Here is a 23,741-nt window from a genome sequence, read left to right as displayed (position 1 = left end):
GAGTTCTGAGTTTGCCACATCCTTGTCAACACTTGTTATTATCTGTCCTTTTATTATAGCCATTTAAAAGTATGGTTGTGAAGTTGTATCTCGTGGTTTTGATTTGCATTTCCCTAATGGCTAATAATATTGAGCATATTTTCATATGCTTATTCTGTATTTACATATTTTCTTTACAGAATTGTCTATTCAGATCCTTTTCATATTTTTAAATTACCTGTCTTTTTTTTTGTTTTAATTTTTTAAAGTTACTTGTCTTTTTATTATTGAGTGTAGGAGTTCTTTATATATTCTTTTTTAAAAATTAGTTGTATTATTGAAATATAGTTGATTTACAGTGTTGTGTATGTATTCTTAATATAAATCCTTTATGGGATGCATGATTTGCAAAAATTTTTCACCATCCTGTGAATTCTTTTTTCACTTTCTTAAAGGTGTCCTTTGAAAATAGTTTTTAATGTTAATGAAGTCCAGTTTATCTGTTTTTTCTTTTGTAATGCATACTTTTTGTGTCAAATCTAAAAAGTCATTGTCTAATCTTCTAAGAGTTTTACAGTCTTAGTTCTTATATTTGGTATGGTGCATTTTGAGTTAGTTTTTGTATATAATGTGAAGTAAGGGTCTCATAAGTTCATATTTATTTGTATCATGGAAAGATCTCAAAAAGTATGCTATTTTTGCTGTATCAGTTCAGTTCAGTCGCTCAGTCGTGTCTGACTCTTTGCAACCCCATGAACTGCAGCACGCCAGGCCTCCCTGTCCATCACCAACTACCGGAGTCTACCCAAACCCATGTCCATTGAGCCGGTGAAGCCATCTAACCATTTCATCCTCTGTCGTCCCCTTCTCCTCCTGCCCTCAATCTTTCCCAGCATCAGGGTCTTTTCAAATGAGTCAGCTCTTGGCGTCGGGTGGCCAAAGTACTAGAGTTTCAGCTTCAGCATCAATTCTTCCAGTGAACACCCAGGACTGATCTCCTTTAGGATGGACTGGTTGGATCTCCTTGTAGTCCAAGGGACTCGCAAGAGTCTTCTCCAACACCACAGTTCAAAAGCATCAATTCTTCAGCACTCAGCTTTCTTTATAGCCCAACTCTCACATCCATACATGACCACTGGAAAAACCATAGCCTTGACTAGACGGACCTTTGTTGACAAAGTGATGTCTCTGCTTTTTAGCAGACGTTAAACACAACATTGTAAATCAACTATGCTTCAGTAAAAATTTTAAAAGCATGCTAGATGATAAAAGCAGATTGCCAAATGATATGTGCAGCATGATACCCATTCATGCAAAATTTAAAGGCATGAAACATCATATATTATTCATAACAACATATGTACACATAGGTAAAAAGTTTCACACAAAATCTATGATAATGGCTGCCTCTGAAGGGAAGAGAAGAAGGGACTGGAAAGAATTAGTAGTCAAGGGGTCTTCAGATTTATCTGCAGTGTTAGAATAAATTTCACACAATATTAAATATCAATTTGAATGGTCTGTTACATTATACTTTTAAGCTTGCCTTGTATTTTTCAAGTTTCTCAGATTAAAATACACAGACACCAGTCGGAGCAAGAATGATGGAAAACAGACCACTTCCGCTTGGTCCAGCGCTCACATTGGGTGAAGCTGAGCTGAGGCCGCCTGTCAGCCTGTTTGGGGCAGCCAATTCTATCTGTATGTGGGGTTTCTGAGCCAGCTCCCCAAAGATAATTATCTTCCTTTGAACTTATTTGCACACTTTGGCTTATATTTTCCCAGTCTTGCTTCCAAAGAGAACCCTAGTCTTTACGCCACCCTCAGTTGCCCTTCCTCTAAAGAGCTGCAGAGCCCAAATCTCAGTGGATTCCCTTTAACTGGAGTTTTTAAGTTTTATCCCATGGCTCCAAGCTTTCTCCAAAACTACACCAGAACCTTCCCACGGAAGGCTCGGTTTCCCGATAAACGTGTGTCCATTCTCACCCAGTCCCCACGGAATGGCTCACAGAAGACCGCACTGTGTGCTTGACGAGGGCAGCACGGCAGGCCAGATGACTCGGCTCCTGGGACTGCCTGCTGCTGGGCTCCTGCCCCGCAAACTCATCAGGCACGTTCCCTGCAGCCCAGCAGCTGCAGAGTTGCAAAGCGCATGTCATTGCCCTGGGCTGGGAGTAGAAGGGCTTGTTCCAGCCCTGACACAGAGCTCTTACTCTCTTCATCCTCGTCTGTCTTCTCTAAAATGGATACTACTCGAGTCGTTACGAGACTCAAATGAGATGATGCACATGAATGTGTTTGCAAACAGAAAAGAAAGATGTTTGCATATTATTTCCCAGCTGTGACCCCAGCCCCTCCCAAATCCTCCACCAGCTACCCCGCTCCATCTGTCCACCTGGAAGGCCCTTCTACCCTCCCTCCCTGAGCACGCCTCCACTTTCCCTCCGCTTTTAGTTTATTCTTCAGTGTTCTTGCTGCCTCCCCCGCTCCTCCCCCTTGTTCTCTCCCTTTCTCCCTTTTTGTTTCCCTGCTCCTTTTCTTCCTCTCTCCAGTCCTGGAGGCAGCCTGACTCTTTCCTTTCAAATCTGATCATGCAGTGCGTTGCACCACTGAACTGAAGCCCTAGGTTGGCTCAGGTTGACTGAGAAAAAGCACTTGCCCCTTCCTCAAAGAGGTAAGGTGCAGGAGATGACAGGCTTTATCTCCTTGATTCTCCCAGGCTCAGGCCACCGGATCACCGCATACATCGCCCACTCACGGAGGCAGCCGCCCCATGCCCATGCCCGTGCGCTCCACCTCTGCCGGCTCCACCCCCACCCACTGCCCGCAGGACCCACTGAGCGGAGTTGGCGGGGACATGCAGGAGGCCTTCGCCCAAGGTGAGTTTGGGAGCAGAGGAAAATGAAGCGCCGAAGGGGTTTGGAAACGTGGACAAGACTCCTGCTACGGTTCTCCCCATTTTCTTTTGTGCGCTTAGCTTTCAAATTTTCATGTACAGTAAAAGCAAGTCTCGTGCTGGCCCCTTTTCATCCGATGGGCTGGTCTGCAACGGGAGATCTGCAGGCTTGTATGTGTGTGAGGTCCAGGCCTCCTGGGTTTCTGTGCTCTTCTGGGGGAGGGTTGTGGGAAGTGCCTTGTCATTTGGGCTTTGCCTCCTTCAGAGGAGTTGGATGGATCATTCCCAAAGTCGAGTGCTCGGCCTGCAGAGTTTAGAGCAAGCAGGAGAAGGAGGCTAGAACTCTGAATCCGACCTTGCTGAAGGTGCCTTGTCTGTGGAGTTAATGGCCTGCCGTGTTCTGTCGTGGGCGGAAGACGAGGCTGCTCAGGAAGTCTTGTCTTGTCTCGGGGAAGAGACAAGAGCAGGGAGGTGGAGGTGAGAGTAAGTCCTGCCCAAGGGTTTGCAGTCCACCTCTTTGATTGTGGCTAAGAAGCGTGGAGGTGACAGGGTCCTGCCTTCACAAAGAGAAGAGGGAGGAGAACCACGGCCTTGGGCACCAGTGCCTGGGAGCAGGTGGAGCTGCTTGGCCCATCTTCCCTTAGGAGTCCACACTAAGTCCCGGGGCCAGCCAACTGAGACTTCTGCTCAGCTCTGTCTCCCCCCGCCCCCACCACCACCCACCTACCCACCAGGCATCGCCATCTGCTCTGCCTCTCCTCAGGTACGAGGAGAAACCTCCGCAATGACCTGCTGGTGGCTGCTGACTCCATCACCAACACCATGTCATCCCTGGTGAAGGAGCTCCACTCAGGTGACGTCCAGAGCTCCCACCCAGCCTCCTGCCTCCCCTCCTCGCCCCTGCCTTCCTTGCCACCCACCCCCCAGGTGGTAAAGCGCCTCCCTCATTTCACCGCGCGGCCTCCTTGCTTTCCAGGAACTCTCTGGATGCCTTCCCCAGTGAGCCTCTCTCCCATACATGGTCACACACTTAAAGTTTCTCTTAAGAGCACGCCTTGTGGAGCAGACAAAGTTCTGATGTTAAAAGAATTTGGCTCCGTCGGGCCCCTTCCTCACTTACTGTGTCTCCCGCCTGTACTTCCTCCGCAGCTGCTCTCTCCCTAGGCCTGCTCGGCTATCTCGCTCGGAGCTTTCCTGGACGACAGGGAACCGAATCAGCCACAAAAGCTTCTGGACTTCGTCCCGCTGCCTTTCTGCTTCTCCTATTTGATTTGGTTTCAAAATCCTATTCTTTCCTTTTATCCGTGACGAGGCTCTGGTTTCCCTGGAAGTTCATGACCTGAGTCTGGTGCTTCCTTCACTCCACATGTTCAGTCTTATCTATGACTTCTTTCTCAGTCTGTCTGTCTCGCAGCTATTTCCCATGATTTTCCTGAGACCCTTACCTCATGGCATATTTCCCCCTACATGAAATCCAAGAGGGGGAGAAAAAAAATAGGCCATTCCCACATCATCATATCTGCAAGAATCCCCATGATTGCATCAGTTTTGAAGCCACCAGATATTTTACTAATTTTTTTTTATGGTGGTCAGATTCCCATATTATATATTAAAAAACAGATTTCCTTCCTAATACTGTGGGTCACTCATACTGGTGGCCCTCTTTTGTTTCCTTTCACCTAATATCGTGCTTTTGGATACCTTGAAATAGCTTAACAAGGTTGTTGAATAAAGATATAAAGTAGTTTTTCCGTGGGCTATTCAGATACACGTACTTACTCAAACATAATACATTGAAATCATAAATCCATGCACTTAGGGAAGGCAAGCCTTGAGTAGTCCTTCAGACCTTTGTAGGTGAAACCATATACTTTTAGAGTTGTCATGAGACAGGCTGAGGTCTGGCCAGTGGCTTCCCTCTCAGATCTGCTGTTTTTGTTTAGAAGAGAATAAGGTTGGTTTTCCTAGTACAGTTGATAAGATGTCAGTTCTCCTGTTGAGGGAGCATGATGGTAACACTGTCTCCATTCTGGTACCATTTCTCAATCCCTTTTAGAAGCACTTTCCCCCTCTACACACACATAAACAAAAGGGGAGACTGCCTTTGAGATGACCTCATGGGTGATCAGAAAGTCCCTTCCCTTATATAGTGCCCCACTGATGCCAGATATCCCACTTTTGGAGGGAATTTCTTAGGGGATTTCAGGCCATGGAAATTAACCACAGTTGTGCCTCATGGCTGGTTATTAGGGTTAGTGCAAAATACGTGGCTCATGAACTCATCACATGAGTTTGAGGGGTAACTGGACATCATTAAACACAAAGCATATAGAGACCACACAGCTTCAGAAAAAAGCAAGTGTGTGGGAATGTTCAGCCATCTCTCCTGATAGGAAAGGATGGTTTTTAACAAAGCTGTGTAATGTATTTGGAAGGTACCTCAGAGATCACATTGTCCCCTCCCCTTACTTTAATTTTTTAATGTGGAATCTTAGTTCCCTGAGCAGGGATCAAACCCGTACCCCCTGCATTGGAAGCATGGAGTCTTAACCACTGGACTCCAGGGAAGTCCTCCACTTCCCTTACTTTAGAAGTGCAATCAGTAAAGAAATCTGCCTGAAGTTATCCAGCTCGAAGGGGCCAAGCTGGTCCTAAGAGCTTGGGTGTGAACGTTAAGCTGATGCTCTTACCACTGCACTGCCCTCATCCTCATGCAGGATAAGGGGTCAAACCTGCAATCCCACCAAGACCTCTTTCATGGATGCTTCATTCTCCAACGCCCTGAAGTCCACGGTGGACGTAGACTGGGTCCACATCTGGCACAGTGTCTCTATCAGACACAGAAGCAAACTCCTTTACGTGCAAGGCTGCCAGCTTCTCAATGAGTGGAGGAGCCTTGCCCGACACCAGCACGTTTTTACTGTCACTGTTGAGGTTCTCATGAGGACTAGACCTGTTGCTCATATTATCTTTATGTGTATCATGGACATACTGTTTATATCCATAGCTTATGTTCCTCATCTTTTATTTTTGCACGAGTAATGGTCTCTTAGAGTTGAAAGGGTCTCAGAAGCCGCTTAATCCAGCTTGCTGCCAGGTGTAAAAGTCCTTTGTTTGACTGTTTCCAGTGAGCTCATTCATGACCATGCTCGTGCTCTCCTCCTTGGGGAGTTCTTGCTTATCAGAGAGCCAGAATCTGCCTTTCTATAATGAATTTATTCTCATTCCACCACCCCCCCCCCCCCACCGAAGCTGCCAGAGGAAGCTCGGTCCTTCCTCTCACATTAGCCTTTCCAGTATTTGAAGGCAGACAACGTGGCTCTCCCACGGCCTCTCCTTTTTAGGCAGCTGTTCGCCGTTCCCTCAGCCATTCCTCACGTGACACAGGTTTCCCTGGACCATCCCGCATGTCCACACCAGGGTGTGGCCAAGTGTTTCAAGGCCCCACTTCAAAGTGAGTTCCTGGGACTGAGCACATCTCCAGATCACAAGGGGTCTTCCCCCAGAGACCCCCTCCCCCCCCCCCCCAGAACAGTGAGCCGCCACCTCCCTGGTCAGGCCTCTTGGGAATGCAGCCTCAGATGGCATTAGCTTTTTTTCCACATTGCCACTTGGCACTGTTTGGTCATTTTAAGTTTGTTGTCTGCTAAAACCTCTAGTGTTTTTTTTTTAAACGGAAGCCAGTGTTCATCTAGTTATTCCCTGCTGTACATTTTTATGGTGCTTTTCTTGAACCTGAGTGCAAGGTATTCACCATATTCTTAGTAGATGTCATCCCTTAGAGAAACTAGCAACAGAGCCAGAAGCTGGATGGGGGTGACGTCAGACTGCACTACTCCTCTGAGCCCAGGGCTTATGGGGACCTGATGCTGCAGCATGTGCCACGCAGGGCACACACCAGGTGACCGCAGCACTCTTGGAGGTCCGCAGCCATGACCCTTTAGCTAGGTTTTCGTCCCTAGCCTGCTAAGCACCTTCCTTCTCCCTCTGCCTATGCTTCTACTGGCTGAAGGGTCACTGGCCTCCTTGGACTTGTTTTCACAGCAGGGGAAGGTGCAGAGGAAGAAGAAGAGAAGATGCAGAATGGGAAGGACAGAGGTAAAGGCAGCTCCACAGGACCCTTAGCCTGATGGGGGCCAAAGCCCTAGCCCCCTCTCCCTTTTGTTCCTTCCTTCCTGCCACCACCTTTCCCCAAAGCTTTCAGACCCCTGTGGATCCTTCTCCCAGCCTTTCCCAACTGGCCACCGGGTTTTTCCCTAGAGGTGTTTGTGTCAGTGGATCAACAAAAAAAGCTTCCTGGTTTCCTGACACTATGAAAGATGGATGGGATGCAGGAAGTGGATACAAGTAAAATGCCAAACATGACCCCTTGCCTCAATTTAGGATAGAGTTAGGAGAGCAAAATTAAGATATGCAAAATAGGAGGTAAAAGGAAGTGGCAGGAAAAGTTAGTCATCAAACTTTATGTATAGGATTTTAAATACAGGAAGTTTTCTTAAAAGGCAGAGATTATTGTGGACAGAATAGCCAAATGGTTTTGTCGCTTCTCAGAGGAAATAAAAGCAATAGAGAAACGGTATCAACCTAGGACAGTAAGGTTTCCTCATTTTATTGTATATAAAACCTTCTTAATAACTTATTACATTCAGAGAGCTGTGCTAAATGATTTCCATGTATAATCTCATTCAGTCCTCAACAACTTGGTGAGATATGTAATATAATGATATCTCCCATTTTACCAGTGAGTAAATAGGCTCAGAGAAATTTAGATCAAACAGCTTGCATGCATGCCAAGTCGCTTCAGACGTGTCCAACTCTTTGTGACCCTATGGACTATAACCCACCAGGCTCCTCTGTCCGTAGGACTCTCCAGGCAAGAATACTGGAGTCGGTTGCCATGTCCTCCTCCAGGGGATCTTCCTGACCTAAGGATTGAACTCGCATATTTTACATCTCCTGCCATTAGCAGGCAGGTTCTTTACCACTGGCACCACATTGTGCTAAGGGTTGGATTTGAACTGTTTTCCTAACTCTAGACTTCATGCTCTTAATCTTTATGTTTCTACATTATCCTAAACAAATAATACAATTCTCTTTGGACATTTGAGAGTCAGCTGTTATTTCTGTGATGTATTTAATACATCTATTGCTGGCTTCCTTCAAAATGTGAGCTCCCCAGGACAGAGATTTTCATCTGTTGTGTTCAGGTTGTATCCCCAGTGACTAGAACAGTGGCCAGCATGTTGTAGGATATCAGTAGATTCACAAACATAAGGAAATAGACAGGGTGGCATGCAGGAGAGCACTTTGTCAGAGAGAGAGGCAGGTGGCCACCCTGAGGATGCTGAAAGTGGAGTATGAGAGGGAGCTGGCCCAGCTCGCTCAGGTCCCTGTTGGAGGCTGTGCACTTAACACACTCCTCTTGTCTAATTCCATGGCCCCATGAGGAAAGGATTCCAAGGACAAGGCTAAGGGCAGTTAAACAAATGTGTCTAGGTAGTAATCGCCTGAGCCTGGACTCAGCCTAGGTGTCTCTAACGCCAGCGCCCATCTTTACTCTGAATGGACTGGGAGACCAAGTGCAGTGAAAGAAGTCTTAAGGAAGAGTGGAGAGAAGTGGATATAGAAAAGGAGGCTGTGATGAGAACAGGGGAGCACCTAAGAAGGGGAAGGTCCAGAGCGCTTGCCCATAGCAGCTCGTGTGGATGAGAGAGAGGGGTCTTTGGAGTTTGTCAGCAAGGACACTGGAATCACCAAGAGTGAGACGGGGGTAGAAAAACATACTCCAGGTGCTGCAATCATCAAGTGAGTCTGAGCGAGGCCTGGGAGAAAGTGGACAAGAGCTATGATGAATTAATGAGAATGATGTATTTGACATAAAGACGTCAAAAGGTCAGCAATAGAGGGCAGTGGTGTTTGAAACGTCTAGAAATGCTGCAGAGAAAAGAAGAGAAACCTGACTTTTGCATGCCGATGAGGGACTAGGAAGGAGGCAGGAGGGCTGTACTGCAAGAGGTGAAGAGAAGAGGGGAGACACAGAGATAGATTTACGCTTATGTAAACACACCCTGCAAACACATGCATGCACACACACACAATCCAGCCAGATCCCAGCTTTCATGTGGAATGTTCTTGGCTGAAGACATAACAGCTGCTTCTTTGGCCTCTCTCCCCTTATACCCTCCCTTCCCCAATAGTTTTTCCCAGGGCCTCTCCTCAGTCTCCCTTGCTCCCCCAAAGCACACAGAAGACTGCCCTGATCGCTTGTGCCTTTCCCTGCCCACAGACTCTAGCCTTAGCCCTGATTCAAGTCTGGACAGAGGCTGTGTCTCACACAGGGACTGGGTATGGTTTCCCTTGTCTGGTACCTGCTGGCTTCAGGGACCCTCTGTCTTTGCACCTGTGTTGCCCAGTCAACATCTCTCTGTCCCTCTTGCTTTGTATGTCTATGTGAAAGCTTGTTGTGAGAATGCCTGAATTTCCATTTCTGTGGGTTTTTTAGGTGCCATCCCCAAGGGGCAGAGTGTTAAGAGTTGAGGTGAGAGATGGGTAGGGTTTAAAAAGGATATTTGGCTGTCAATACTGTATGGGTCCCAGGATATGACCCTGTAGCTAACATGTGGCTGTTATGTAGGTGTAGTTCTCAACCAAGTGTTTTTATGGATGAAACTTCTGTTTCTCCACTGTGATCTACGTGTGAAATTTTAATACTGTAGACCGAGGTGGCAGTAACTACTGTCACCTAGGCATTAGAGAGCAATAACTATCAACCAGAAACAGAGAAAGATTGGCTTCTTCGGGGTTGAAATCATGCTGACATAATATAAACACAACCAGGTCAGCACCCCATGAGGTATAGTCTGCTCAGTGGAAACCATGAGAGCCAAATGGCCACTTTTGAAGAACTCCTGACCCAGCCCAACTTCCCAGCCACATTCACCCTGGCGTCTCCCTGCCCACCCTGGCTCCCTGTCCGGGTGCATCCTGGGGAACGATTCTGCTCCACTGTAGGAGTGCCCTCCCCTCACTTTGGGTGGTCAGTCCTTGTAACCAAGAGCATACAGATGAAACATAGGCTAGCATAACTTCCCCATGTTACTTCAGAGCCCTCAATTCATCTCTGCTACTCCACAGCCTCATTTTATGCCCCTGTGTCCTTCAGAATCACCTCTCCCAGCACCTGCCATCATGGTATTGGGAGCTATAAATCCATTTTGCATGCTTAATACTGGTACGTGTCTGGGAGACTGACAGCAGTCGTCCTTGGTAAGAATAGATACAGGCTTTTGACAGTCCAGGCGATGGTTCAAGATTTCAGGGTGAGCAGGAGTCTGATTTAGAGTCCCCGGAAGATGCGTCTGCAGGAAGGAAATGCTGCTCTTTTCAACATTTAAGCCATTTTCACCTTGTTCACTTTAGGACCACATGGGCTGTGTCCTCTGATGTAACTGCTCCCTGGGTTTAAGGTGGATTCCTTTCCACTTTCATATGATTTATCTTCCTCCTGAGAGGCATGTGTATCCATGGCTGCATTAGGTCAGTCGTAGTTGCTGGTTGTAGGTCATGTGACTTCCCCCTTGTTTTCAAACCGGGTTGGAAAAAGTTGATCTAAGAGGAGACAAAGAGCAAGTCCAGGAGCCCATGGGTCGGGGAGGCCCCAGGAGAACCCCCGGGTGGCAAGGAGATCCCGCCTGTGACCTCCGTCTGTCATTTGTGTCTGTGCTGCACAGGTTAGCGGAGGAGCCCAGCCAGAGAGGAAGCACAGGTGAGTACAGTGTTCCCTGCCCTTCCCCACGGCCCCCTCCCTTCTCCCTCTCCTCCATCACAGTTCCCAAGCCAGAGCTGCCCCGACACGCGTGATGCAAGTTGAAGTTTCCTTCACAAGCCCTGCTGCACCTCCTCTCTTTGTGCAACTACACCAGAACACCTGCTCAGCCCCATTTGCAGACCCTGGCCCTGCAGTGCTCTGAGCCTGGGCTTCAGGCAGGTGTCACCTGTGTTGGGATGCAGGTGGCAAAAGTCACTTCCCCGGGCTGCCTCTCTTTCCTTCTTGCTCCTGATTTCCCCTCAGCCTCTGTCATTTCTCTCCAGATGTCCAAACCACCGCCGGTGCAGGGTCACACTGGTAACTCCATAAAGTCGTTTCCCATGGTGCCCGGCCAAGCTGCACCTTCTCACTTCCTTAAAAAAAAAAATAAATAAATAAAAGTTCAGATTTCCTCACAGGCAAACACCCATTGCCTTGAGAGTTAGCCTTTCACGTTTTTCCATCTTAAGACCTTAGCTCTTATCTAGCTCCAGTTCCAAGGTATTGAGGCTTCTAGGTCTGCACTGAGAGCTAAAAGGAAGGAACAAAAATACTTGGACAACCAATCTGTTCAAGGGAAGAGTTCTTTCAAGGATAGATGCCTTTGGTGCAGCCTTGAGATTCCTCTTTATTTTTTTAGTCTTTGCTTCCCTCCCCTCCCCCCACCTCATGTGTTTAAAAGTTAGGCCATCTTCCTCGGTTACAGATCTTCCAGACAGAAAAGCCAGGGCTGCAGCCCACAGTCCAGAAAAGGACCTTTCCCAGGCCCTCCTGAGCATTCTTGTCATGAGGCAGCTTCCAGGCCTTTCCCTGACAGCCCCGCTTTTCCCCATCTGCACCAGACCCTGGGTTCTGTCCTGCTTGCCCTCCCGGACCTGCTTTCTCTGAGTCTCCCCCGGCTCAGGGACCGTGCAAGCTGAAGACGGGCAGTGGCTGAGCTGTGGAAATTCTCTAGCCGCCCTGGAAATCACAGCGCCTCCCAGGCTGGGCAGGCTTGTCCCTGAGCTCACCGCGCATGCGGGCAAGGCCCTTCCTGAAGCAGGCGGTAGCTGCCGCAGCTATGAGGCAGTCAGGAGCTGACTTGCCCTTGGGGAGCCTGCCAGGGCCCCTCTCCCCAGGGCACACAGGAACTGGGAGACGAGGAAAGGCGTGTCCACCAGCTGGCCCACCCCTTTTGCACACAAGAGGAAACTAAGGCCGCTACCCAGGAGCTTGGTGCCAGCCCTGACTCCTCTGCTACTAGTGCTGTCCTCTGACCCTGGGAGGGGGGTGTTGTGAGAAACTCTTGAAGCGGGGAGAGTTTCGGAAAGTTAAGGAAAAGCCTAAACGCTCAGGTGGACTCTTAAGTTCTGCTCATTTTATGTGTGAGGCTAAGGCTTTCTCCCCTTCTATCCAGGGCTTCTCAGCACATCACCAACCTCTTTACCCTTCCCTTCAATCACAATTCTTCACCCCATGAAACCACCACGTTCCAAGCCTTGCATTGCAAACACAGTTCTTTCTTTCCTGGAAACATTTCCTGACCCTGTGACCTAAGCAAGGACTCCAAAGACCCAAGATACCCCCAGAAAGAGAACACCCGCTTCCCTAAAAGGGGTGTGTGAGTTCTGTCCCTCTTCGAGTGTCCTGAGTGACAAGGTAAGCGGCCGGTCAGCGCCATCCCCGTGCATTGGCCGGTCCTGGCGGATGTTAGCCGCCTTTGCCTTGAGACCCTGCACCAGGCCCCGGGAGTGACCGTGCGTCTGTCCTGCACAGGCACAGGGGACGTGGAGCGAGCTGGCACCGACCGACTCGAAGAAGGCGAGGTGTTCTCCCAGAGGCGCATTCCTGTCCATCTTTCCGCTGCACACCTGGACCAGGCTTGCAGGCTGCCAGACGTTACCACTTGCCAGGGAGAGGGGAGCCCAGGCCGGTGGGAAGTGGGAGGGACCTCCGGTGCCGCCTCGGGCGCACCCCCCACCCCACCCTCGCACAGTCCTGCATGAACTAGCATCTTCATCACTCTCCTCCGGGCATGGTCTCATCTCTGCAACGGGAATTTACTGGAGGTTGAAAAGAGAAAAGAAACAGCACAAATCTCGTGTATGTGTGTGTGTGTGTGTGTGTGTGTGAGAAAGAGAGAGCTGATGGAGTTCTTGCTGGAATTTACTGGAGGTTGAAAAGAGAAACAGCACCAATCTTTGTGTGTGTGTGTGAGAGAGAGAGCTGATGGAGTTCTTGCTGGCATTTCGCCAGCACGCGGGCTGCTCCCCGGAATGGGGGCACGAGTTTCCTCCCGACCTTTGACCTTTAAAAACCAACAGGTTTTCTTCTCTCTGTTGTGCAAAGACAGCTTCAGGCTCTGCTCGGTTCTACAGACATTCACACCCCTGGCCACAGGGCTAAAAATAGCCTCCTTCCTTTCTCTCTCGCTGCTTACACTTCCGCCCGATTCGACGCCGCTGCGCTGCAGCCCCGGGCGGTAAGCGGGAGCAGAGAGCGAGCGAGCTCTGCCCCTGCAGCCCCGGCGAGTCCTCCTCCTCTTTCTCCACCTCGTCCTTTCTCCTCCTCGTTCTCCACCTCCTCCGGCCGCTGCAGGAGAGCAGGCGAGCGGGTGTCGCGGAGCCAGGGCGACCAGGCGGGACGCGCTGACCGGTGACCGCCAGAGGGAGCGCCGTCCGGGGCGGGGGCCTCGCTCGTGCAGCCTCTTCGCCTCTCCGGATGCCATCCCGCTCCCGCACACTGGCTAATCAATCCCGATTCCGGTGATTTTCATTTATTTTTCCCCCCTCCTCCCTGGGCTCCAGGATGTTATTTTTAGTAGCAGAACTGCTATAAATATTTATAAAGGGCAGTGACTGGAATGAAGCGAGAGGCCCCACTGCCGACTCTCACCTCCCCCCACCCCCAACACGCACGCACGCTGCAGACCCCGGCCCGCTGTCGGAGGGAGGAGGGCTGCGCCGAGCCCTTCGTGGGCTCACCCACGGCCGCGATCAGTCACCTGGGAGCCTCGTGAGGTAGCAGTCGGGGTGAAGGAGCAGGGATGGGGCGCTCTGCAGCACTTTCTCCCTTCGTGACTCCCACTCCTGAAGGAGGTCGAGGCTCGCGTGGGAGCACCTTGCCCAGCAGCTAAGTGCGATAAGACCAGATATGAGGGGCAGGAGCAGCTGGGAACACTCCAGATGTGCCAGAGCAGCAGGGAAAATGGGAGCCAGAGTTGGTGTGAAAAAGAACGCACGCCTCTGGGAGCCTCGGGAGAAACCCCCGTGCCTGGGGGAGAACCTGCGGCCGCCCGCCCCCACCCCGCAGCAGTTCCCATGCACTGCGGAGTCCAGAGTGTGAGGAGCAGTGAGCTGAGGCCCCAGGGATGCCAAGGCAGCTCTCCTGAAGGAACATCTGTGTCAGGGTGCAGTGATGCAGGAGATATGGGGGTGGGGGGGAAGGGTCCCAGCTTCCCTGGAGGGCCAGAGAGAGAATGGGGAGAGAGACCAAATGGAATGTCCTGGGTTGGACAGTCAGTGCCAACCAGTGGTGAAATAGGTGTGGAAGGTCTAGGTAGGCGGGGGCCTCCCAGGACACCGTTGGGTGGTTCTGTGGTGCCTCCACAATCCTGACTTCCCACACCTAGTACCCTGCCCCTGACGACAGGCAAGATCCCACCTCCTGATTCCTTATGTGGACTGCTTGCTTCTTAAAGAGTGAAAATACTCAAAGGAACAGATTAAAAGCACCAGTGGCTTCAAAACAGCCAAGGGCTTGGGCCGTCTGAGGTGCAGGTGTGAATAGCAGTGTCTCCTGGGCCCCCGCAGGCCTGACCACCTTCCAGCTGTCTCTCACTCTCTGCTTGGCCTTTGCCAAAGAGTATAGTCAGAGTCTCCAAGCACAGGAAAGGCTCCAAACTTCCAACCTCCCACTTTACCAGCACCCAGAAGATGCTAAGTGGACAGGAAAGAGCCACAGGCACTACTCATGTGTCTGGGTGGTCCATTTTCATATAAATTCTTTTCCAACTGGAATATCTTACCATTATCTAAGGCCCCTGCTGCGCCTTCTGGCTGCTTGGCATCTGCTTTTGAATGCAGACCCCTACCAGAAGCTTGAAGTTGGGTCCCTGTCCTTAACACTGACCTGTAACAGGATACGTCCTGTAGTGGGCACTTCCTTCTTAATTTCTCCATGACGATTTAGGAGCCAGCCTGCTTTAACCTGCTCCCCTGGTGGCTCAGACTCAGTAAAGAATGTGCACTCAGACTCAGGCACTCAGTAAAGAATGTGCCTGCAATGCAGGATGGTCTCCTGCATTGATCCCTGGGTTGGGAAGATCCCCTGGACAAAGGAAATGGCTCCCCACTCCACTGTTCTTGCCTGGAGAATCCCAAGGACAGAGGAGCCTGGCGGGCTATAGTCCATGGGGTTGCAAAGAGTCAGACACGACTGAGCAACTAAGTACACACAAAAATGACCTTTTGAGAGAACTGGCGTATACTGTCAGCATTGTGGGCCCCTTGGGCTGGTGCTAATCTGTAGCTAGGAAGACCCCTGGAGAGGTGCCAGAAGCATCCTGGGTCTCAAGGAAGTCAAGACCCCACCAGGTTCGGGTTCATAAATCCCACCCATGCTGAGGTTCCATTTATTGTCACAGCCCTCTCCACTGTTGGGTGTGCTTCTTCCACCAGCAGACTCCCCCTCTTCTGCATTGCTTACGCCCTGCTCCTGTAGTCCATGACAGCTTCGGAAAGGTACAGTTGCTATGGTAATGCCCAGAGCCATCTGAATTCCTGCTGCACCTTCTGGAAGACAACGGTTTGTGAGGAGCCGTGCAGTAAATTCCAAACCTAGCCTTTCCTGACCACCTCTGTCAGGGGTCAGGTGACTGCTGCAGGTGGAGCGGGGACCTCCGCTCCAAGGTTAGCCCACCTTCTTGGGCAGACATTCCATCACTGCAAGCTGCATGCAACTGGACCTCCACGTGTGGTCCTCCACGTGTGGATCAGAAAACCAAGTGAGTCTCTTACTGAGGGGTTTTAGGTGTAAGAGACAATGCCGGTGGCCCTCAAACTTAGTATCCCCAAGGGCTTATTAAAATATGGAGAGCTGGGTCCCACCCCCAGAGTACCTGGGGCAGAGCCAGAGAATCTGCATTTCTGACAAGCTCCTGAGTGATGGTGGTGGTGATGGTGGTGTAGGTCCAACCACAAAGTGAGGAGCACCATACTAGGAGGAGAAAAGCATTCATATCAGAGCAAGAAACCATGGCCAGTCAGGTGGAGAAGGGACAGCGTCAGTTGTCTATTCTAGAGAAAGAGAGACTTCCCTTCTGGGAGGGCTCTGCTATCACGTTTCTTGGCCAGGATACCAGAAGGACTGGTGATCCTAGGCTGTTTCTTGTTCCCCACCACTCCATAAACAAAGACCTTCCCCTATGAGTGGGGGTGGGGCAGCATCATAGGTGAAGCCTTGAACTTGCAGACCAACCTCACAGATGCCTGGTGACTGAGTGAGTCCTACATGGTCTATATTCTCAGTGTCTGGGCGACCAATGACCTACCTGGCTCAGGAGGGAGAGGGAAGAGGGAAGAAAGGCTGTTGCTGGCACTGAGCCCCCACCATTGGAGTTTTTACATCAAGATGCCTTCTCCAGAATGATGTTTGGTCGTCATGTCCAACTCTTCACAACCTCATGGACTGAAGCACATCAGGTTTCCCTGTCCTTCGCCATCTCCCAGAGTTTGCTCAAGTTCATGTCCATTGCATCAGTGATGCTATCCAACCATCTCATCCTCTGTTACACTCTTCTCCTTCTGCCTTCAGTCTTTCCCAGTGTCAGGATCTTTTCCAGTGAGTCAGCTCTTTGCATCAGGTGGCCAAAGTATTGGAGCTTCAGTATCAGTCCTTCCAGTGAGTATTCAGGGTTGATTTCCTTTAAGATTGACCAGTTTGATCTCCTTGCTGTCCAGGAACTCTCAAGAGTCTTCTCCAGCACCACAGTTAAAAGCATCAATTCTGTGGTGCTCTTGCCTTTTTTATGGTTCAGCTCTCACAACCGTACATAACTACCATAGCCTTGACTATATTACCTTTGTCAGGAAAGTGATGTCTTTGTGTTTTAACACACTGTCTAGGTTTGTCATAACTTTCCTGGCAAGAAGCAATCATCTTCTAATTCCCTTCCCTAGAATGTAAATACTGTATTCTCCACTAAATGATATTCAGGCCCCAGCTGGACTGCTTACCTTCAGCCTATGTGAAACTCCTATTCTCATGGGTATTGTTGTAAGCGAGAAAATGATGAGTAGATAACCTGACGGGGCTTCCCAGGTGATGAATTGGGAAAGAATCTACCTGCCAATGCAGGAGACACAGGGTTCAATCCCTGGGTTGGGAAGATCCCCTGGTATAGGAAATGGCAACCCACTCCAGTATCCTTGCATGGGATATCACATGAACAGAGGAGCCTGGTGGGCTACAGTCCATAGGGTTGCAAAGAGTCAGACACAACTGAGTAAGATCAGGAGAGAAACTGATAGAGATCGCAGGCCCTCTTCCCAGTTAGAAATAGTACTAATAAGTGTCAAGGATTCTGACATCTTCTCTGCACACTTAGCCTTGCCTGGGAAATGAGGTCTCTAGGTGGTGGGCTTGGTGATTGTTCCACTGACCGTGTTGGCAAACAGGTGGAGGATACTCTGGCGTCATCTCCCCCGCCACCTGCCCCATGGCAGGACAGTTTTGGTAGAGCCTGATGTGAAAAGATGGACATCAAATCAGTTTCCCAGTTTTAGAAAGCACTGTTAATTCCCTGAATATTCACTGGAAGGACTGATGCTGAAGCTCCAATATTTTTGAACGTTGGATGTAAAGAGCCGACTCACTGGAGAAAACCCTGATGCTGGGAAAGATTGAAGGCAGGAGGAGAAGGGGACGACAGAGGATGAGTTGGTTGGATGGCATCACCAACTCAATGAAGATCAGTTTGAGCAAACTCCAGGAGATGGTGAAGGATAGGGAAGCCTGGCGTGCTGCAGTCCATGGGGTCACAAAGAGTCAAACATGACTGAGCAACTAACAATAGTTAGTGTCCCAGCTCTGTGAAGGTTTGGGTGGGTGTGACTGCTTCCATTTATAAAATGTAGAATCCCTAAGGAAGACCATGAGGAAAACTGGGACTTACTGGGGTGGGGGTGGGCATCCTTTGAAGAGGCAGAGTCCAGAAAGCCACGCTTGAATTTCTGAGACCATGCTCTAAGCAGAGCCTAGCACCGCTAAAGGTAGAGATTAAAAAGGAACATGTAGCCTAGCATGGGACTGTCATTCATTCGAGAAGATACTTGATGAGCACTCTGTACTGGGCACCAGATGCCCTCCTCAGGTCTTCAGGCCTCACTGAATGCAGGACCTTAGACGTTAAGGTTGAAGCCTGGTCTGAGGTCATAACTAGGGTTATGAGTAGGGGAGTAGGGAAGTGAGCCTGGAGTGATTACATTGCCCTCTGAAGCCCGTCAGCTTCAGGATGGTGGGTGCTGCCTGAGGCCGTTGCCAGGAGGAAGGGAAATGGTCACCTAGAAGTGTGGATCTCTGGACCTGTGACGGGGAGAGGAGATTGGAAAAAGACCCAGAAGCTAAGGGTCATAACTAATGTGTATTTTATAGCCCCAGGGGTCCAGGCATACTCCCAACGAATAAGGAGTTCATTCACAATGAGTTATAACTGGAATCCTCTGCAGTCCCAGCAAGTGTCCTCAGACACACTTCACCCAGCTTTAGTGGAAGCGCACAGAAACCTCAGGACACGCACACACACTCCTTCGCCCTTGCAACCTGACTTGCAAAGTTTCGGTGTCAAGTGCTGCTGTTTTCTCTGAGAGTAGAGCCTTCAACTCGGCACCTGACTTGGGGCTGGGAGAGCATCTACACAGCAGGCCTCAAGATCACTTGCGTATGTTGGGCTTTTCAATCAGGTCCCAGCTCAGGGGTAATGCCTTCAGCCCCATGCCTGATCCGAAGGCCTTAATCACTTTAGTCTCTTTCCCTCCCCACAGAGTTGGCATCCTTGCCCACCAGGCACTCAGCCCCTCACTGAAGAAGAATTGTCTGTGTCCTGAATCTAAAAACCTCTAGAAATCTTCCCTGGGAATCCTAGGCCGGGGGCCCAGGCCCCTCCAGGCTCCTCCTTCCTCTACAGAGCCTGACCGCCACTTGGGAGCAATAGGCAGTGTAGCTTTGGTTCACCTCATCAACCCCATGGAAATGGACTTCCCTGGTGACTCAGTGGTAAGGAATCTGCCTGTGAAGCAGAAGATGTGAGTTCGATCCCTGAGTCAGGAAGATCCCCTGGAGAAGGAAATGGCAACCCACTCCTGTATTCTTGCCTGGAAAATCCCATGGACAGAGGAGCCTGGCAGGCTATGGTCAATAACTTAGCAAATAAACAACAACAACAATCAACCACCTAAGGAACTCTGCCCTCCTAGGCCTCTCCTTAAGGGGTAGGTCTTCTGGAAGCAACATGCCCCAGAGCTAGGGAGACCAGGATGGAAGAGCAGCTCTGGGAAGGGCAGGAGCTGGGCACAGATGCTGCTTGGGAGGGAGTCTGGTGGGGGGTCAGTCAGCCAGCCTGAGGTTCCCCCTGGACCAGGGCCCCCAAATGGGAGTCAGGCTGAGGATGAGGAAGGAGGACTCAGGCTTGGGATCCTCCTGGGTGCCCCTCTTCCCTTGACTGTGGGCACTGTTTGTCCTGCTTTCCTCATTGCCTTGGCAACCACCCTGGGGTCACCGTTTGTGGCCAGCCTGTCCTGGGAGCCCAGGGCCAGGCTCTTGCCATCAGAGGAGGGGAAGGGAGAACGGGATGTATGGGCACAGCAGGGTGACCTGGGAGAGGAAAGTGCAAGAGGAAGATAGTCCAAGATGCAGAGAGAGGCAGAACCTTAGGTGAGGGGAATCGGCCAAGGAGAGGCTGGGAGGAGGTAGGGCAGCGTGATTCACCTGCCCTGAGTCCTAGGCAGAGGTCAGCTCATTCCTTTGCCCTGCTGTTACCACAGCCCACCAGGCCCCTCTGTCCTTGGAACTTTCCAGGCAAGAATACTGGAGTGGGTCACCATTTCTTACCAGGGGATTTTCCTGACCCAGGGATTGAACCCACGGCTCTTCTGTCTCCTTCATTGACAGGGCAGATTCTTTCCCACTGCTCCATCTGGGAAGCCTCACTAGCCCCCACATTTTGCCCTAATTACCTTTACTGGCTTTCCACCCCATCTTGGGCTGGGAAAGGGACTGCCCATGGCTTTCTTGGGACCTCTACCCCTATGGCGGCCCCTGCTGCAGGGGCCTTATCTCCTCACCCCTCCCTCCTCCTCACATCCCAGCCCTGACCTAAGTCACTGCAGCCTCAGGAGGGGGCTATGGAATTTCCCTAGGGGTTGTCTGGTTCAAGGAGACGCTTATCTCCCCGCCTTCAGCCACCACTGAAGAGTGGAGGGAAGTTAGCCTGGGGTCACTGGGAGGCCTCTGGAGCCAAACTTTACAAACCGTGGGGTTTAATGCCAGGGTGGAGCTGGGAGAGGCTCTTGTTTAACATTTCTGTTTGCCAAGGCCGACCCTGACCTGCCCGTGGCCCACCTCACCTAGCTGCTAACTGGTCTCTTCCTGCCCCCATTTTATGATGGAGATTGGGTCTTTCTTCCCCTGCATATTCTTTCCAGGGAGACAACTCCCTGGACAAGGTCACTGTCTAGATGTGTTGTGTACACACAGAGCTACCCTCACAAAGGCCTTTTGGCTCTGCACACACAGGCACAACCTGGAGGAACTCAGCCTGCCAGCCCCAGGCCCCATGTCTGGAGAGCACTGTCCAGGCCTGTGAAGAGGTTCAAACCAAGGAAATGGAACACTTCCTTGAGAAATCAACCAACGGAGCAACTTAAAGGCATCTAGGAGGGAATAAGTGAAGGGAAATACTAGAACAGAGAAAATAAGACAGACACATAATCGGCTGTAGCTATTGTGTTAGGTGCATGAATGTCCAGCTTACTGGACATGATGCTACTGGGTGATGAGACCAGGTGGGCTTCTTCAAGAGGGCTTTGCTCTAAAAGGAAGGGAAGGAGCATACAGTAAGCGCTTGCTGTGTGCCAAGTGTGTTCACACATGTGATCTTTAGTGTCCCCACCCAACAGAGCTGCAATGTAAGTTCATCAGTTCAGAGGAGGATGGTTCTGAGAGGCCAAGTAACGTCCCAGATCACACAGCTGGGAAGTGACACCTCCAGCCCTCTGCTTGACTGTGATGTAACTGCACTTCCCATACTACCACACTGCTGACATGGCAGAATTTCAGCAAAATTTCAAGGAAAAGGAAGAATATCCCAAGTGTGGGAGAGGAGGAGGGAGATAGCTCCAGGAAGGGGTGTGGTGAGTCAATTGCCTTAAGGAGAGCCTGACTTGCCAGCTTCAAAAATCACAGTTGAGATATAATTGCCCAGATTTGCTGATAATTAAGACAAAAATTCTTAACCAAGATAGTGCCTCTAATTCCTACTGCCACCTCCACCTCTGGGCATAACCCTTCCCCTAGGCTTCTCAGTCAATGCAAATAGAACCTATACCTGCCATGGACAGTTGGGTTTGTTTTCCCCAAAAAGCAGGCTCTGTGAGACGAAATCCAGCACGAAGAGAATGGTAAATGCCTTTCTGGGCACAATGACCTGACTGATGACTTTCCCTAAAAGGTACGGCAGCTCCACTATCCCCTGTCCACAGATGAGACAGCTGGAACAAGAGGGGCATTCTGCCACGGACTCGGGTAGCAGGTGGCAGGGACTAGATCTCAGGCAGGCTGTCTCCAGAGGCACCTCCTAAGCCCCATGTTCTGCCTCGCTGGCTAACAGGCACTGATTGAGCCAGAGTTCTGGGCCTGGTGCTGGGCTGCGCGCTTTCCACGTGTCATCTCATGCAGGCAGGGAAGGAAGAGGTGGAGTCTTGGCCTCCGGTTCAGCCTGGTGGCCTTTCACCAGGCCCACTCTGCAGTTTGCAAGTAATGGTCAGGGCTCCTCCGTTTCCACCCTGATCTTGCAGGACAGGATCGGAAGGTCCCCCGTCCGCCTATCAGATTCAGCTCTGACCAGGCCTTACACTGAGGGGCTTACTGGGGGCTTCAGCAAGAGCCCTGAGTGGCAGAACCCCACCCCACCCACCCCATCTATGGAGAGGGACCTCAACAGGAACTTTTTTTTTTTTTGCCAAACTGCATGGCATGGAGGATCTTAGTTCCCTGACTTGGGATCAAATCCACGCCCACTGCATTGGAAGCACGGAATCTTGACCACCAGACCACCAGGAAGTCCCCACCAACAGGAACTTAATTGTTAGCCCCACAGAGACACTGTGATGTTGCCACTGCTATTCACAGAGCAAGTCAGAGGGTTGAAGAGCGTGAACAAATCGTCTTGACCCAGGAAACTGACATCAAGGAACTTGAACGGTTCAGGACCACATAGGGAGGTGATGGAGAAGCTCTTGGAGGAAGTGCTGGTCCTTCCAGGCCTTTTTTAAAAAAAACTTTACACTTAATTTTTTTTAAATTCTGGTGAAGAACATTATCATTGTGTAACCTTCATTCTAGAAAGTAATTCAGAGAGATGATGTCAGGAACCATATTCCCAAGGCCAACCCTGTCATGTGGTAACCTGTGAGCCATACCACCCCTGGAGCTTTAAATATATCTACCAAAAGGCTTCTGTGACTGCATTTCTCACTATGCAGGCTTCCTTCTGTTAACATGCACCAAGGGAACTGGTCCGGCTCTTTAGATCATCCTGGATGTTAGGATGGGGAGTTTAAGGATGCTTCTCCATGAGAACATACCAATCATTCCACACCTAACTTTATATCCTGTTCTTAGGTGAATCCTTGAGCATTCACCCTTCCTACCTAAGCCATGTCGCAAAGCATCCTCATTAGCGGACAATGAGGTTTCTATCTAATCACCAGACTCCCAACCACAAGAGATAGAATCCCCTATGTAGGGCAAATGATATTCACCCTCCCGGAGGAAATTCTGCCTGGACCTCTGTCATCCAGTGATTGACCTGAACTAACCTGGCAAAATAGAGTGGATTCCAACCACCCCACCCCCCACCCCCACTGCCCCCAACTTGGGCTTCCCTGGTAGCTCAGTGGTAAAGAATTTGCCTGTAATGCAGGAGATGTGGGTTTGATCCCTGGGTTAGGAAGATCCCCTGGAGAAGGAAATGGCAACCCACTCCAATATTCTTGCCTGGAAAATCCCATGAACAGAGGAGCCAATGCAAGGGGCACGGGTTCATGGGGTCGCAAAAGAGACATGACTTAGCGAATAATCAGCAGTCCTCCTCTCTGCTTCTTTTAAGAATCTTCCAAGGTTAGATGAGTAAATAGGTACATCTTACATTAAAATAGAGTTCCTAGGAATTCCTGGCTATCCAGGGGTTAGGACTCTGCACTTCCATGGGTTCCATCCCTGGTTGGGAAACTAAGATCCTGCGTGCCACACACACTATGTGGCCAAAAAAAAAAAAAAAAGTTCCTAATTTGTCATCTACACTTGGTCATATATGTAAAATGTTGTTTCTGCCCTCAAAAGGCTACAGCTGAGGGGACTTGCCTGGCAGTCCAATGGTTAAGACTGCGCTTCCAACGCAAGGGTGCAGGTTTTATATCTGGTCGAGAACTAAGATCTCACATGCTACACGTAGCAGGGCCAAAAAATAAAAAAATAAATGAAGTCAGATTGTTTAAAAAAAAAAAGGGTTATATACGAAGATGGGAGGGTATACATGGGGAAAAGGCAATCATACAAAGTGATACTTATTAATTACCAAACACCATACAGAAAAGTCTTCAGGGAATCAGAGAAGGAAGAAGAGTTCAACCATAGGTAAATAAAATGATACCCAAATATGAAATAACAGAAATAACATATTGTCTCTTATTATACAAACTCATTCCTTCACTGGTTCACACATGGCCTGTCCAAGGCTGCTTTTAGATAGTTCTTTTACAGTGAGTTCTTTTACTGTTTCCTACACTTGTAAGATCTTACATG

At 49.9% G+C, this 23,741-nt stretch overlaps 1 protein-coding gene across 6 annotated transcripts in view; it reads left to right on the top strand.

The window, feature by feature from the left end:
• DTNB (dystrobrevin beta) overlaps window positions 1–12,842 on the top strand; it is a 233,980-nt gene extending 221,138 nt beyond the window's left edge. For 2 of the 6 annotated variants that reach the window (XM_061154961.1, XM_061154963.1), the window contains 5 exons: window positions 2,699–2,858; window positions 3,639–3,728; window positions 6,920–6,973; window positions 10,606–10,640; window positions 12,438–12,842. In XM_061154961.1, coding sequence (XP_061010944.1) covers window positions 2,699–2,858; window positions 3,639–3,728; window positions 6,920–6,973; window positions 10,606–10,610 — 309 coding nt within the window. In that variant the 3' untranslated portion in view covers window positions 10,611–10,640; window positions 12,438–12,842. The remainder of the gene's footprint in view (window positions 1–2,698; window positions 2,859–3,638; window positions 3,729–6,919; window positions 6,974–10,605; window positions 10,641–12,437) is intronic. The other 4 variants (XM_061154958.1, XM_061154962.1, XM_061154959.1 and 1 more) reach the window with 4 other exon arrangements.
• The last annotated feature ends 10,899 nt before the right edge of the window (window positions 12,843–23,741 follow it).

This window comes from Dama dama, chromosome 11 (genome assembly GCF_033118175.1).
Source record: "Dama dama isolate Ldn47 chromosome 11, ASM3311817v1, whole genome shotgun sequence".
NCBI classification, from domain to species: domain Eukaryota; kingdom Metazoa; phylum Chordata; class Mammalia; order Artiodactyla; family Cervidae; genus Dama; species Dama dama.
This window is presented reverse-complemented; position numbering and strand designations above follow the sequence as displayed.